The following is a 14,407-nucleotide window of genomic DNA, read 5'->3' on the forward strand; positions in this document are numbered from 1 at the left end:
CATTGGTAACATTTCTCATCCATTTTTAATTTAAATTAGAGAGACAGACGGACAGATATTGAGTTGATAGCCATTATCTGCTTCTAGCTGTCGTGGCAAAAACAAACACAATTTACAAACATTTTATAAAAATATCTTCTTTATAATAAAAAAGTTTTATAACAATAAGACATCAACAGCAGTAAATAATACAGAAAATGGACCAAAATAGCTAATACAAGTCACGTGTGAGTAAACTCTCCTCACATTGGTCAGAGTTGCATGGTTTATTTTGCAGAGTCCCGCTCAGCTGTCATGCGTCCTTATTTTAATTTATGATGAGGAGCAATGAGACATAAGCGAAAGGCTGCACTTTCATTTTGAATGGTGACACCCACAGACATCAACAGATTTAAATCAGAGGTAAGACTTTTTCACACATAGCCTTTGGCTAGAATTATGCATTATAGGCTTTACATTATGAGAGAAATAACAGATAAACCAAGACCCATTTTCCTAACGAATAAACAGCTCTCGTTAATAGTTCAGCATGCTTTCATTTTCGTATTTGACATGAAATGCTTATTTACTGGTAAAAATAACATCCCGCCCTTATCATAATTCTTTATTTATAACCATATGTATGCCTATTACATATCCATAATACTCTGTGATATAGCCTGGTTTAGATTGTATTGCTTTCTCACTACAATCGATCTGCTTTAGAGTTCGTTTCAATCAAGCCAAGATCACCTCATTCAGGCGATCTCGGACCGATTGCTTTGGTGCGGATCAGAGCCCGATTGCTGGATTCACATATGCCAAACGAACCGCACGAACCGGGGAAACGCACCAGGTTCCGAAACAAAGGTCTAGGTGTGAAAGCGCCCTTAATGTATTTATAATTTGTATGTAAAAAAAACAAAAAAATAAACATACTTTGTATTACATATGCATAATATACACAACACACATACATCGTGTCAAAATAAACTTTTATATTGGATACAACTAAACTTAAAACAATTTTTTCAAGCACTCACATTTAAAAGTCTCTGTAAAGAGTCTTTCAAAAACTGCAGAATTATCATCAAAAGTAAATCTTAAACTGCTTTAGATCATCTTATTTTCTGTATTATTTATTGCTGTTGATGTCTTATTGTTATAAACCTTTTTTTAGTTATATTTTTCACTTTTGGGTGAACTATCCCTTTAATGACAGAGGATTTCTACAAGCTTAGCCCATTACCAAAAGCTACAACGGACCATTTTCCAGTTTCCAGATTAGTCAGCAGCAGAAGTCGTCATAGTTGGTAAACTTTTAGTGCAGTAAACGAGAGAGTGCAACAAATAATTGTTTTAAAATCCTATTTGCTAAAAAAAGAAAAGAAAAACTCCACAATGGTGTTATCACGACTTTCAGAAAAAGGAAAACGATAGTGTGAGACTGATAACTGTAGCCAGAAGAGAAAACAACATCCGATTTACTGTCCTGCCCCCATACGCGCTGCATTTCAACACCCTCGTACAAATAGTCATTTGTTTTTAGTAACTTTACGCAAAGATGATGTAATACAAACACAATTACAAATAAAAGTTAAAGCATTTTTATATCACAATATTAAAAACGTTCAAGTATTCAAGATGCTGATGACTATTACACGCGTCTTGTGAAAAGGGTGCATTGACTTCCACTTTATTGAAGGCTCATGACACACATCATTTGAGAGCAATGACTTACTTTAGTATGGTCTTTGCAGAGCTACAGTCCTCGAATCTGATGGAGTATCCGACCTCCTGACCCAGCATGACATCCATCTCATCTGCCACTCTCTGAGCCACACTCATGGCTGCCACCCTTCTGGGCTGAGTACAGGCCACGCCGCGCTTCGGGCCAGGCAGAGACCTGACCATGTCAACACACCACTGAGGGATCTGAAAAACAACAGTCCAAACATCCATTAAAAGCTCCTTATTGTGGTTTTATTAAGCCTTGTGTGCTGTTGGGGATGTTTTTAATCCAATCTGGGGGGATTTTGAGACTTAATTTGGCCACAACCTTCTCAGTGTTTCAGCAAATGGAATGATTTTTGGTAATTAATCTTATTTTGACATATTTTGGGAAAACACTTTGAAAATTTTCAAAAACTGAACTTTTAATATACTCTAGGCAAATTTACTACACTTTCATTATGTTGGTGGCTGTTTTTGACCCATTGATTTCCATTATAATGACGTTTTGTGATTGCAAAGTCATGACTAGGTGTATTCTTTATTCTTGGTGGTTTTCCCTGTTGGGAAGAGGTAAAATGTTTCATTTTTACTGTTGATCATCAATAGCAGTGCAAAAAAGATTAGTTTCTGGCTTTGGAGTTATATTTATTGTTTATGCGTGTATATGAGAGGGAGAGACCTTTGCGCACTTACTGTAATATGTCTGAGAAAATCTAAATAATCAGCTCAGCTCTCAGAACATAGTAACCATAGTAACCTAGTAAGTCTATTCATGGACACACACACACACACACACACACACACACTATAATCAGCCGTTTTACTCCATAAAATGCTATAAAAAAAGCCCAAAACTAGTTTGCACAGGCCTATCTAAAGTGTTAATGCTGTCAACTGATGACCAACAGTAAAAATTACAAATTTTATCTCATGATTGTGGAACTAAACAAATAAAAAGCATAAATAAATGCAATAAAGCAAAGATAAAAGTGAAATAAACAGCGTTTATGGTTATGTAAATGTAAAAATGACACTGCAAAGGTATATGGAAAATTCTATGCAGTCTAACCTGTGTGGTCTTTCCAGAGCCGGTCTCTCCTACGAGCACAAAGCTCTGATGGCGGTTCAGGATGTCATTAAAGCGCTCTTTATACTCCCAGACGGGCAACTGCAGCCTCTTCTTGAGGATCTCGTAGTAGCGTGGCGTGTGAGGCAGGTTGGTGAAGGGGTTGATCTGCTGATGCATGCTGGCCTGCTTCAGAGGAAGGATTCCGCTTCCAGACACGCTGGAGCTGAGCGCCGCACTCGACGACTTGCTGTCTCTCTCTCGGTCGCGATCGCGGTCTCGGTCTCTGTCACGATCGCGCTCACGGTCCCGGTCACGATCTCGATCCTTTGATCGCTCATCCCGATCTCTGTCACGGTCCTTCCTGATGGGGAAAAAATAATGCATCCCTTAAGCTTAATCATCAAATGCATTTGGTTTGATAATTTAAGTTTCCTCATGAGCACACAAAATCTGAGCTCACAGAAATCTGCTGCTTTTTTTTAGCCAATCATTGAGTCTATTTATTTACTTAATTAAATGTGTAAATATCTCTTTATCACGTTTTTATATTAAATTCAGCAATATTTATTAACTAATATGCAAATGTCTGTATGATTTATGTACAACACAGCTTTTAAAGCAATATTTTAGCGGATATATTATTTGAGAGACTTACTTAGATTACCAAACATGTGGTTCTATTTGGATTTGCATTGTAAACCTTAGATTAAAGTTTAAAAAAAAACATTATTTGTTTATTTCATGTATTACATTTTAGGTTCCTACACTCGTTTAGTGTGAATCAGCAGATTTCATTTTGGTGCGGCAATAAAATACTGAATGCACCAACAATTTAAGACATTCAGCTTTGTTTTAAAGCCCCTTTAGGCCTTAAATTATGGAAAAGTAAATATTTTAGGACCTGCAGGAACCCCAAAACCTTCATTATTTAACATGCAATCACCATTTCAATTTGCACATTATATGGATTAGGGCCTGCACAATATAACGTTTAGCATCCATATCGCAAGGTCACATCCGCAATAGTCACGTCGCAAAGATAAGCAATGTTAAGTCTGTATTATAGCTGACCAGAAGCTATAGAATTGTATTTAATAACTGTGTTTACATGGAATTTATATAATTTATGCAAAAACTGTTTGACCTAGAATTTTAAACTTGTTTCTAGTCCAAATGTCTTCATTTCAAGGCAATAACAAGATTATTTCACTTGCCCCGCTGGCTGATAATTTTGCATGGTTTTATTTTTTCTGATGGTGGAAACTAAATATTTCACTTGCTTTAAGAGTGTTTTGATATTTGGACTAAAAACTAAAAAGTAAAAAAAAATTGCATTGCTATTAATCAATTTTTTTACCTGAATACTGCTAGACGTCAAATAGTGCTATTCAAACTATCCTGTGAAATTGTATTCATATCGCAATATTTTTCTCAGAAAATAAAATATCGCAATATCAGATTTTTTTCAATGTTGTGCAGCCCTACAAACAATATTGTATGTAGTAATATCTTGTTCATACATTTGTCAAATTGTAATTTTTTTATTCTCCATTTACTTCTTTTTTTATAATTATTATCCGTGTTTTCGTTCTGTCATTGTCATTCTGTTGCACTGTGAAAACAAATTCCTCCTATGTGTGTGTAAACATACCCGACAATACAGCTCATTCAGATTCGGATTCATTGCTTTGTCCATTTTAAAATACAGCGCACAGTTTATATCAGATCTATTTCCAAACATCAGAACTTAACACACTTTCTTTTTTTTTTTTAATCCAAGCAACAAGTGATGCTTTTTCTCCATATTTTTGGCGACTATCTAATGTTCATTAACCAGTTTTACTTTAGAAACATAAATATAAACTCAGATTGAAATGAATCAAATTTAATTCAAGAAGACCATATAGTTCATGTTTTAATTGAGGTGAAGTTGGTTTTACATTCGCACATTCAGACTTTCTCCTTAGTAATATCATTTCAGAAAAGTGTTATTTGCAAACTCTAAATAGTGTAATCATATTAGCAGCCAATGAATATCAAAATACAACATTGTTCAGTCAATTAAATAGTGCTAATGTTGTTTTCAAGTCTTATTTACATGTGATTTCAGACCCTATATTCAACTTAGCGTAGTAAATAATATAGGGAATGTTAAATAAAGGAATGCAAGAAAATAAAACCAACTTTACCTCAATCTTGTTTTAACAGTACGCGGGTAAACTTGCCTGATATGTCTTTGAAACAATAATTTACTTGTTTGATTTTGCATGCAAACCAAATGTATGCTGACTTAAAGATGATTATATATTTGTAAGAGACCATTTTCGCATGTTGCAAAGCATGCAATGTTAAAATCTTATTCTGAATGTAATATTTTCCCTCTTTTTTGACAGTTTTTTTTAGATAATGGAAAGACAAAACACTAAAATCTGAAGAAATCTGTAAATAAAAGAGAAACACAGTAGGCCGCGCTTGAGCAGCCAAAACAATCATAACATTTATAGCACTACAACAATCTCACATCCATAAAACTAATTCTAGTTTGCATTTACTATATAGTTTCTCTTAAAAACAAACTTAAGAGTCAAGTTGTGGCACATTCTGACACCATTCAGGTCACAATTAAGCAGCACATATTTCCCCTTCACAACACAGCACCAGCTAACGTTTACTTAACGTTAGTGTTTACCCGAAGGCCTTGTTTACAACACATACACGCATCATAAAGCAAATGTTTTACACAAAGCAAACCAAAACTAGTAAGTGATATAGTTTAAATGCAAGTGTGAATAGTGTGTGCTGTAACGTTACGTCAAAACGCCGTTGTGCACGCGAGCCGACGCAGACTGCACGTGTTAGCGGCGTCATTCACAAAAAGCCGGGCGATTATTTGCAAAATAACGCGTTTCTTACTCATATAACCATCATATTGGATAGCAATTGTGTGTTATAACCTTATATACACAATTTATTAGAAGCAATGTCATTGTGCATTAAAATAACACTAGCAGAGGAGTGTTAGCATGCTAGGTTAGCCTAGCCGCTCTTTCCCTCCTCAGTTAAAAACACTCATCAACATACCCGTCAGACGACCTCTTCTTGCTCGACGAATATTCATCACCTAAATCCAACCGATGTCGTTTTGACATCTCGTATTATACAGATTAATGCGGTAAAAGAAGAGTTTGCTCGGTTACTTCAACGCAGCCGTTGCTTTCTCTCTCTCATACACCGCTAAAAGACAAGATGGCGACCGGAAGCACTTACCTCATCATTATTATTATTTATTATTTCAAGTTCAGTATGGATGAACACTGTAGCAGAAAGCTCTGTGTGCGTTCATATTATCTATTTTAAGTCCTCAGTCTACTTTCGACTGAAACGCAAGAGAGGAATACTGAATAATGAATGTTGTGGATGCTCTGAATGGAGGAGAATATAATCTAGCGCCAATAAAAGCGCCCGCCCCCCCTCGCAGACATTACTGCAGTTCCCACATTCACCGCAAGGGGCAGAGCAGAAATTGTGTACTTTTTTCTTTTTTATTCATTTATTTTCCTTCGGCTTAGTCCCTTTATTAATCAGGGGTCGCAACAGCGGAATGAACCGCCAACTTATTCTCCCTGCTGAAAAATCCAGCTTAAACCAGCCTAGGCTGGTTGACTGGTTTTAGCTGGACAACCAGGCTGGTTTTAGAGGGGTTTTGGCCATTTCCAGGCTGGTTTCCAGCCATTTCCAGCCTGGTCTTAGCTGGTCAGGCTGGAAAATGACCAGCTAAATCTAGCTAAAACCAGCTTGACCAGCCTAGCAGGCTGGGAGCCCAGCCAAAACCAGCTATGTCCAGCTTAAACCAGGCTGGTCAAGCTGGTTTTAGCTGGATTTAGCTGGTCATTTTCCAGCCTGACCAGCTAAGACCAGGCTGGAAATGGCTGGAAACCAGCCTGGAAGTGGCCAAAACCCCTCTAAAACCAGCCTGGTTGACCAGCTAAAACCAGCCAACCAGCCTAGGCTGGTTTAAGCTGGATTTTTTTAGCAGGGGGCATATGTTTTACGCAGCGGATGCCCTTCCAGCAGCAACCCAGTCTTGAAAAAAACATCTATAAACAAAGCCAATTTAGTTCAATTCCACATTGCGCATGTGTTTAGACTGTGGGAGTAACCGGAGCACCCGCAGGAAACCCACGCCAACACGGTGAAAACATGCAAACTCCACACAGAAATGCCAAGTGACCCAGCCGGGACTTAAACCAACGGCCTTCTTGCTGTGAGTCGACAGTGCTAACCACTGAGTCACCATGAATATAGGTAATATATTTTATTGCATTTGAACAAAACAGATTTATCAAACAGATATGTTTATTAAATAGTAATATAGTCACCGAACATCTTCAAAAACAACAACAACAAAAAACAATACATTGCAAACTACAAAATTTCAATACAATTTTATAACATTTTTGTTTCTTATTTTGCTCTAATTAAATTTCCAAATTTTTAGATCTAATTTTCTTATTTAATATATTTTCCAAACATACCAATTTGGGTGTGCTAATTTTGTGCCGTTATCCTAACTTATTTTTGTTAGATTAGCTCCAGATTTGGCTTCAGTACTGACTAATCTAATGTATATGCATAAATGTAATATTTTAAAGCTTCCTATTCAAAAATATTTTTGAGCACTGTGTGTGTGTGTGTGTGTGTGTGTGTATGTATATATGTATATATATACACACATATATATAAATATATATATATATATATATATATATATATATATATATATATATATATATATATATATATATATATGTGTGTGTGTGTGTGTGTGTGTGTGTGTGTGTGTGTGTGTGTGTGTGTGTGTGTATATATGTATATATATATATATATATATATATATATATATATATATATATATATATATATGTGTGTGTGTGTGTGTGTGTGTGTGTGTGTGTGTGTGTGTGACGTTTTAAAGTTGTCAAATATGCATAGAATCAATATAGATATCAGTTTTCACAGAATTAACGTTAGTCATGTTTTTGAATCTGCCACTACACTATGCTGACACACAGGCATACGTGGCTCCGCCCTCTTTTGAAAAGAGCACAATCTCATTTGAATTTAAAGTGACAGTCACCAAAACACCACGAATAGGATCAAAGCCTAAATGGGTCAGTTTCAGAGAGTTATAAAACATTATATGTGTGGTATTTTGAGCTGAAACTCATTTAATATCAGCCCTTTAATAAAAGTAAAAATAGTTTTCTTCAATATAACCTTTCTTAAATATTAATAATTAAAAATAACATAATGTATTATAGAAATATACATTTGACCCCCAGTTTATAGTGATGCATTCAATTGCACCAATCAATGGTAGGAAAAATATAATTCAACAGTCAGAATCTGTCAGTTCTAGAGCACTGATTGACATCTTAAGTACTCACAAAACATGTTTCTTGTAAAATAAGTGTTTAGATCTGTATGTAGCCTGAAAAAAGAAAATTTAGACACATAATTTGAATAGTTTGACCTACAGTAATCTCTAAATTAGTCACTAAACACTGAAAACATCTATTTTAGTAATACATTAGATGTCAGTTAAATAGTTTCCCACTACTGGATTGCAGCAGGAAGGGTGTCCGCTGTGTAAAACATATGCTGGATAATGAAAATGAATGAATGCAATTCAACATTAATAACATGTAATATACATTCATAAAATTGATTGACTGGTGCATATGTATACTACCGAAAAAGCATCATCATTCATTCATTCATTCATTTACTATTCATTCATTTTTTTTCGGCTTAGAGCTTTTATTAATACAAGGTCGCCACAGAGGTATGAATCGCCAACTTATCCAGCACGTTTTTATGCAGCGGATGCCCTTCCAGCCGCAGCCCCCATAATCAATGTATAGTTCACACACTGGGGAATTTGCGTCTCAGGACATACTGAGCTCTTGCAAATCTCTGATAGTTCTTGTATTTTCACATCGTGATCATTTACTGCAATGAATCAGCCAGTGCAGAAGACAATCATCGCCGTCGACACACGTAATTACACAGCCGAGGCATGGCTAACAAGCTACATAATAGCAACTGGATCATTGCTCGTGGCCGGGAATTGATGGTGATGGGAAAAACAAAGTTAGCGTTAACAAGACTTTACACAGCTCTGCGTATAAATCTGAAACACTGGCCATTTTTACTTCCGCTTTCACAGACAATTAAATAACGGACCAATTGCATGTGACATATAGGCTTGTCGGGATGTAGCAATGGCTTCTTGAAAGAGAAGAACTGTTAGATATTTATATTAGAATTGATGATAGCGTGGATTTTAAACTACTACTGTAAAATATACATATAAATTAGCAGGTTTTTGTATTTATTTATGCTTTTAAATAGCATTTTGGGTCCTTGATCTTTTCGTCAACAAATGTTGGCGATGAAAAGTTTAAAAAAGGGACTTTTATTGACTCTTTTTAATAGTTTGAAGTGATTTATTGTCTGTATTTGTGTTGTAAATTACAAAACCAAAACCTGGTATGCAACTTTTTTTCTATATGCAGTTGAAGTCAGAATTATTAGCCCCCCTTTGAATTATTATTATTATTATTTTAAATATTTCCCAAATGATGTTTAACAGAGCAAGGAAATTTTCACAGTATATCTGATAATATTTTTTCTTCTGGAGAAAGTCTTATTTGTTTTATTTCGGCTAGAATAAAAGCAGTTTTTAATTTTTAAACACCATTTTAAGGTCAAGATTATTAGCCCCTTTAAGCTATATATATTTTTCGATAGTCTACAGAACAAACCATCATTATACAATAACTTGCCCAATGGGGTATATGCCGAAGCATGCTAATAGGACTTTTAATTTGCCAGTAACCTGGGTTAAGCGCTTCCGACGAATTGAATGCCAATGCAAAATCCGGTGCATTTAAGGTCTGTTTTCTTTAAAAATCAGCGATCTCCACTAGCTGAGTGATATCCAATTTAAAGTGGGTCTCAGATTGTGCAAGAAGCACTGCATTAAATGACATTTCCCCCGCCATATCTTTATAATATGAGCATTTATTTTACCCCAGTATATTCAATGGAGCTTCTGCGTTAGCCTGCCGATTCTGACGGGCGCGTGCGAGTAAACAGCTTTTTGTCTCGTTTTACGCTTGACCAACTAAATAAATGCTACAGTTTATTTAACTGAATGTATTTTAATGACATTACAACATCAATGCTGTATAAGGAACCGTATAAAATGGAAAAGTTCACAATAACAGGTCACCGGAAGTGTATCAGCATGGGAACAGCACTAGCTCGGCATATACCCTATTACCCTAACCTGCCTACCTAACCTAGTTAAGCCTTTAAATGTCACTTTAAGCTGTATAGAAGTGTATCAAAAATATCGTCAAATTTATGTACTGTCATCATGACAAAGATAAAATAAATCAATTATTAGAGATGAGCTATTATGTTTAGAAATGTGTTGAATTTTTTTCTCTCTATTAAACAGAAATTGGGGGAAAAAATAAACAGGGGGGCTAATATTTCGGGCGGGGGGGATAATTCTGACTTCAACTGTATATTATTTCATATAGAATATATTGTTTAAAACTAAAATGTCAATAAAAGCCACTTAGTTGACAGAGCAGAGATAAAAGTCCCATGATGCAATTCATAATCGTAAATAAATGGGGAGGAAAAATATGTAAATCATGTAATAAATAAATGTTTAAATGAACCAATATTTTGGCACTAGCATCACATTATTTGTCTTATTATTATTAAAACACTGAGGCTCCTGGATTTAATTATATAAAGGTAAATAATCATTACTAGTAGTGGTGTTGTAAGTTCAGCATGAGTAATCAGAAAAGCAGCCAATCAATAATACAAAGTTTATTTACCAAAGTACATTCTCCGAGTTCAGACGGATTAAGCTTTGCTGTGATCTTGTGACTGAATTATTCAGCCTGTTTCAGGACAACATTTCAGCTATAAGGTAATGTACCTTCGCTGCTTTTGACATGTTTGGATATTTCTGTATGGTGCAGTAATGCTTGCAGAATATCCTGCAATTTGTGTATTTTTGGTGGGGGGTTATTTTTTATGTAGAATTCCTTTAAAAACATTTTTGCTGTCAGGATTTAGCACCGCTGGAATGCTATATGATAGCATTATATGCAGAGCTAAATATTGTGTCTTTAATTTTACATCTAAATGATAGACTTTAAACAGAAGGAAATAGATTGAACTGTTTAATGGTAAATAGCAATTGCAAAACACAATGAAATAATGTTTTTTACATTTAAAATAAATTTACTCATTAAGAGTTAAGAGCTGCTTTAGAAGGAAATATGGTTAAACTGAGCTGAAAAAAATGTTTTATAATTTCACACGCACAATGCGATGATGCAGTTGTAACATTCATTTTCTTTTTGGCTTAGTCCCTTTGTTAATCAAAGGTGGCCACAGCGGAATGAACCGGCAACTTAACCAGTATATGTTTTACCAGCCTGATCTCACGAGAAAACTTAAGTATTTTACGTTTTGACAGTTAAATGGCTAATTTGTACGAATTCGTATGCGTTTAGTCGTACGAAAGTGTACGATTTTAAAAAGGAGGCGTCGCACCCAACCCAACCCCACCCCTATACCCAACCATCATTGGGTGATGAGCAAATCATACTAAATTGTACAAATTTGATTTTACGAATTCATACGAATCAGCCACTAAATCAAAAAGTTACGAATTGCTAGATTTTATTCAGCGGATGCCCTTCCAGCTGCAACCTAGTACTGGGAAACACCCATACACTCTCATCCACACACTAAAGCCAATTTAGCCTACCCAACTCACCTATACAACATATCTTTGGACTGTGGGGGAAACCGGAGCACCCGGAGGAAACCCACGCCAACGCGGGAAGGACATGCAAACTCCACACAGAAACGTCAACTGACCCTGCCGAGGCTCGAACCAGCGACCTTCTTGCTGTAAGGCGACCGCCCAGTTGTGATTCAGTTTATTTAAGATACATTGTCTTTAAATGTAATGGTTCATTTGTTAAAGCAGTGCGTGTTCCTCTTTAAGTTCCCTTATGTGGCCTTTTTATTTCATATACTGCAATAAAATTGCCTAGACGTCAAAAAGTCTTGACAGCAAATGTTTATATGCTTCAACTAATACTTTTTTTTTTTTTTTTAATAATTGTATTTTATTGGATTTTTCAAGAACAACCACAAAGACACACATACATATATACACACATACACAAACACACACCACACTAGGCACTGTCTCGGACAAATCCCATACAATGACTCAATGAACAAATAACAATGACATCACAGTTTAGCAAGTGACAACAGAAAATAGAATAAAGAAGTAAAATTAAATAATTAAATATGTAAAATAAGTAAATTAAGTCTCTGAAGTATCGTCAGAGGTTGAGTGGCTGGTTTGCTCATCTAGATAGTTTAGAAATAAACCCCAAACACTAAAAAAATTTTCAATAGTATGAGTCCTCAAAAATCTCAGTCTTTCAATCTGTATTACCGAAGTCATATCTGCAATCCACATTTGAAATGTAGGAGGTGAAGATGACTTCCAATGTCGAAGCTAAAGCCTTTTATCCACAATCATACCTAAAGACAAAGACTGCTGGAGGCCATGTGGGAGATGAGAATTGTGTTGTGATTGTGAATATTCAAAAATAGCAAGTTCTGCATCAGGTGGTAAAGATTTGACATAAGCTTTAGAGTACCAATCGAATATGTTTGACCAGAATGTATATAACAAAGGGCAGAACCAGAAAGCATGGGAAGTTGTGTCTTCTGTCACTTTGCACCTGTCACATAATGGTGATATGGAGGGAAAAATCTTATGCAACTTTGCTTTAGTATAATGTAACCGATCAACTAATATTTTTAAGTTATGAAGTTTAACTTACTATTTTGAGTCAGTTTGATTGATGTGGGTTCAGATGACCAGAAAGGTTCATTTGATTCAACTCACAAATGTAAAACAGCATACTTTTTTTTAAAAGTTTGCATAGACTTATGTAAACTTGAAAGTTATATAGACTTTCATTCATATTTTTTATGCCTTTTTAAACGATTTAAATTCTACAAGAGCACAATCAACATTAAAACACTCTTCTGTTTTTTATTGTTTTTATTTTATTTACGGAGAGATTAATTTTAAATACAATTTAATTAATGAGTTTTTCCAGAAGAAAGTACTGACCTTTGTCAAATGCAAAACAGATAAAGGAAAAATTGCATTATGTGTACTCAATACAGTTGTTAAATCTATCAAAAACAATATTTTATATTCTTAACCATCTCATTGTAGGCTTTAAAGTGCAACATGAAGAAACTCATCTCTGTCATATTACTGGCGCTTCACATACAAAGAGGAGATTTTTCAGACAGTTCAGATTTTCATCTCATCGAAGCTCCAAAACCAGAAGTGTTTGAGTTTAACAACACAATCTACGCAACATGTGAAGTCTCTCCCATCCCAAATTTACCCGCCGGCCAGCCTGAGATCTTCGGCCAAGTCCTCTTCAGGCAGGTTTTCCCCAACGGGACTGCAGAAGTCAAAATAAACCTGCGTGGATTTCCTGAAACTGATAATCAAGTGCGTGCCATCCATATTCATCAATACGGAGACCTCAGTCAGGGCTGCGTCACCGCCGGGCCACATTATAACCCGCAGGACGTCCCGCATCCTAATCATCCCGGAGATATGGGCAACTTCATGCCAAAACAAGGACTTATCCGGCGGTTTCTGAAGCTCCCAGAGGTCAAGCTGTTTGGAGGTCAGTCCGTGCTGGGGCGTGCGGTGGTGGTGCATGAGAAGGAGGACGATCTGGGAATGGGAGCAGATGAGGAGAGTAAACGCAGTGGGAATGCCGGGAGGAGAATCGCTGGATGTGTTATTGGCATCACCAAGCCTCATCTGTGGCAGAAAACTGAACACGTGGAGGAGGAAGAGAGTAAGAGATGAGCGTCGAGGTGGATTGTGGATTATCATGTTTAGATTTAGTTTTGAAAGAAGATGATCACTCTTTAAAGGGGACCTATTATGCAAAAATCACTTTTATAAGGGGTTTAAACACACTAGTGTGTGAATATAACCACCTTCTAATAGTTAACATTGATTGAGACTATGTTTTGTAATCACACTTGATGTAAACAGTCTGCAGAAACACTTTGATTGACATTCTCCGTTTGTACGTGTCATCAGAGGGGGAATGCTCCGCCCACAGGTGACCATCCCTCATTAACATAGGACTTTAGTCTTGCTTGTGAATCTGCCACTATGCTGACAGTCACACAGGAATTTGTAGCTCCGCCCTCATAAAAAAAAACACAATCTCATTTGCATTTAAAGCGACAGTCACCAAAACAGCACAATTAGGAACAAAGCCTACAAAAAAACCCTCATAACAATTTGCACAAATATCAAGTCAATTTTAATTGATATATAACCCAACAACCCTAAACTAATTAAGCAAAGTTAATTGAATATCTTTAATTTTGAGTCTATATTTATTCAAATCGATCAAGTAATGTCAAGTTCTTGTTTAAGCAGAAGGAGCA

General features: G+C 35.9%; 2 protein-coding genes across 12 annotated transcripts in view; one reads left to right on the forward strand and one right to left on the reverse strand.

Moving 5' to 3' along the window:
- dhx15 (DEAH (Asp-Glu-Ala-His) box helicase 15) overlaps window positions 1-6,195 on the reverse strand; it is a 53,046-nt gene extending 46,851 nt beyond the window's left edge. For 7 of the 11 annotated variants that reach the window (XR_012382297.1, XR_012382292.1, XR_012382295.1 and 4 more), the window contains exons 1-3: window positions 5,864-6,025; window positions 2,783-3,143; window positions 1,721-1,914 (exon numbers count right to left, since the gene is read on the reverse strand). Coding sequence is in view for 2 of the 11 variants with exons in the window: in NM_001115141.1 (NP_001108613.1) it covers window positions 1,721-1,914; window positions 2,783-3,143; window positions 5,864-5,931 (623 nt within the window). In the remaining 9 variants the exon portion in view is untranslated. Of the gene's footprint in view, window positions 1-1,720; window positions 1,915-2,782; window positions 3,144-5,863; window positions 6,027-6,049 lie in introns of those variants that run through there. The other 4 variants (XR_012382298.1, XR_012382296.1, XM_068222161.2 and 1 more) reach the window with 2 other exon arrangements.
- Window positions 6,196-10,698: 4,503 nt separating this feature from the next.
- On the forward strand, window positions 10,699-14,175 carry sod3a (superoxide dismutase 3, extracellular a). Its single transcript, NM_001099236.1, is given in 2 exon segments — window positions 10,699-10,799; window positions 13,155-14,175. A coding segment is annotated over 1 exon segment (642 nt). The 5' UTR covers window positions 10,699-10,799; window positions 13,155-13,169; the 3' UTR covers window positions 13,812-14,175.
- Window positions 14,176-14,407: the final 232 nt, after the last annotated feature.

Source organism: Danio rerio, chromosome 7 (genome assembly GCF_049306965.1).
Source record: "Danio rerio strain Tuebingen ecotype United States chromosome 7, GRCz12tu, whole genome shotgun sequence".
Lineage (NCBI taxonomy): Eukaryota > Metazoa > Chordata > Actinopteri > Cypriniformes > Danionidae > Danio > Danio rerio.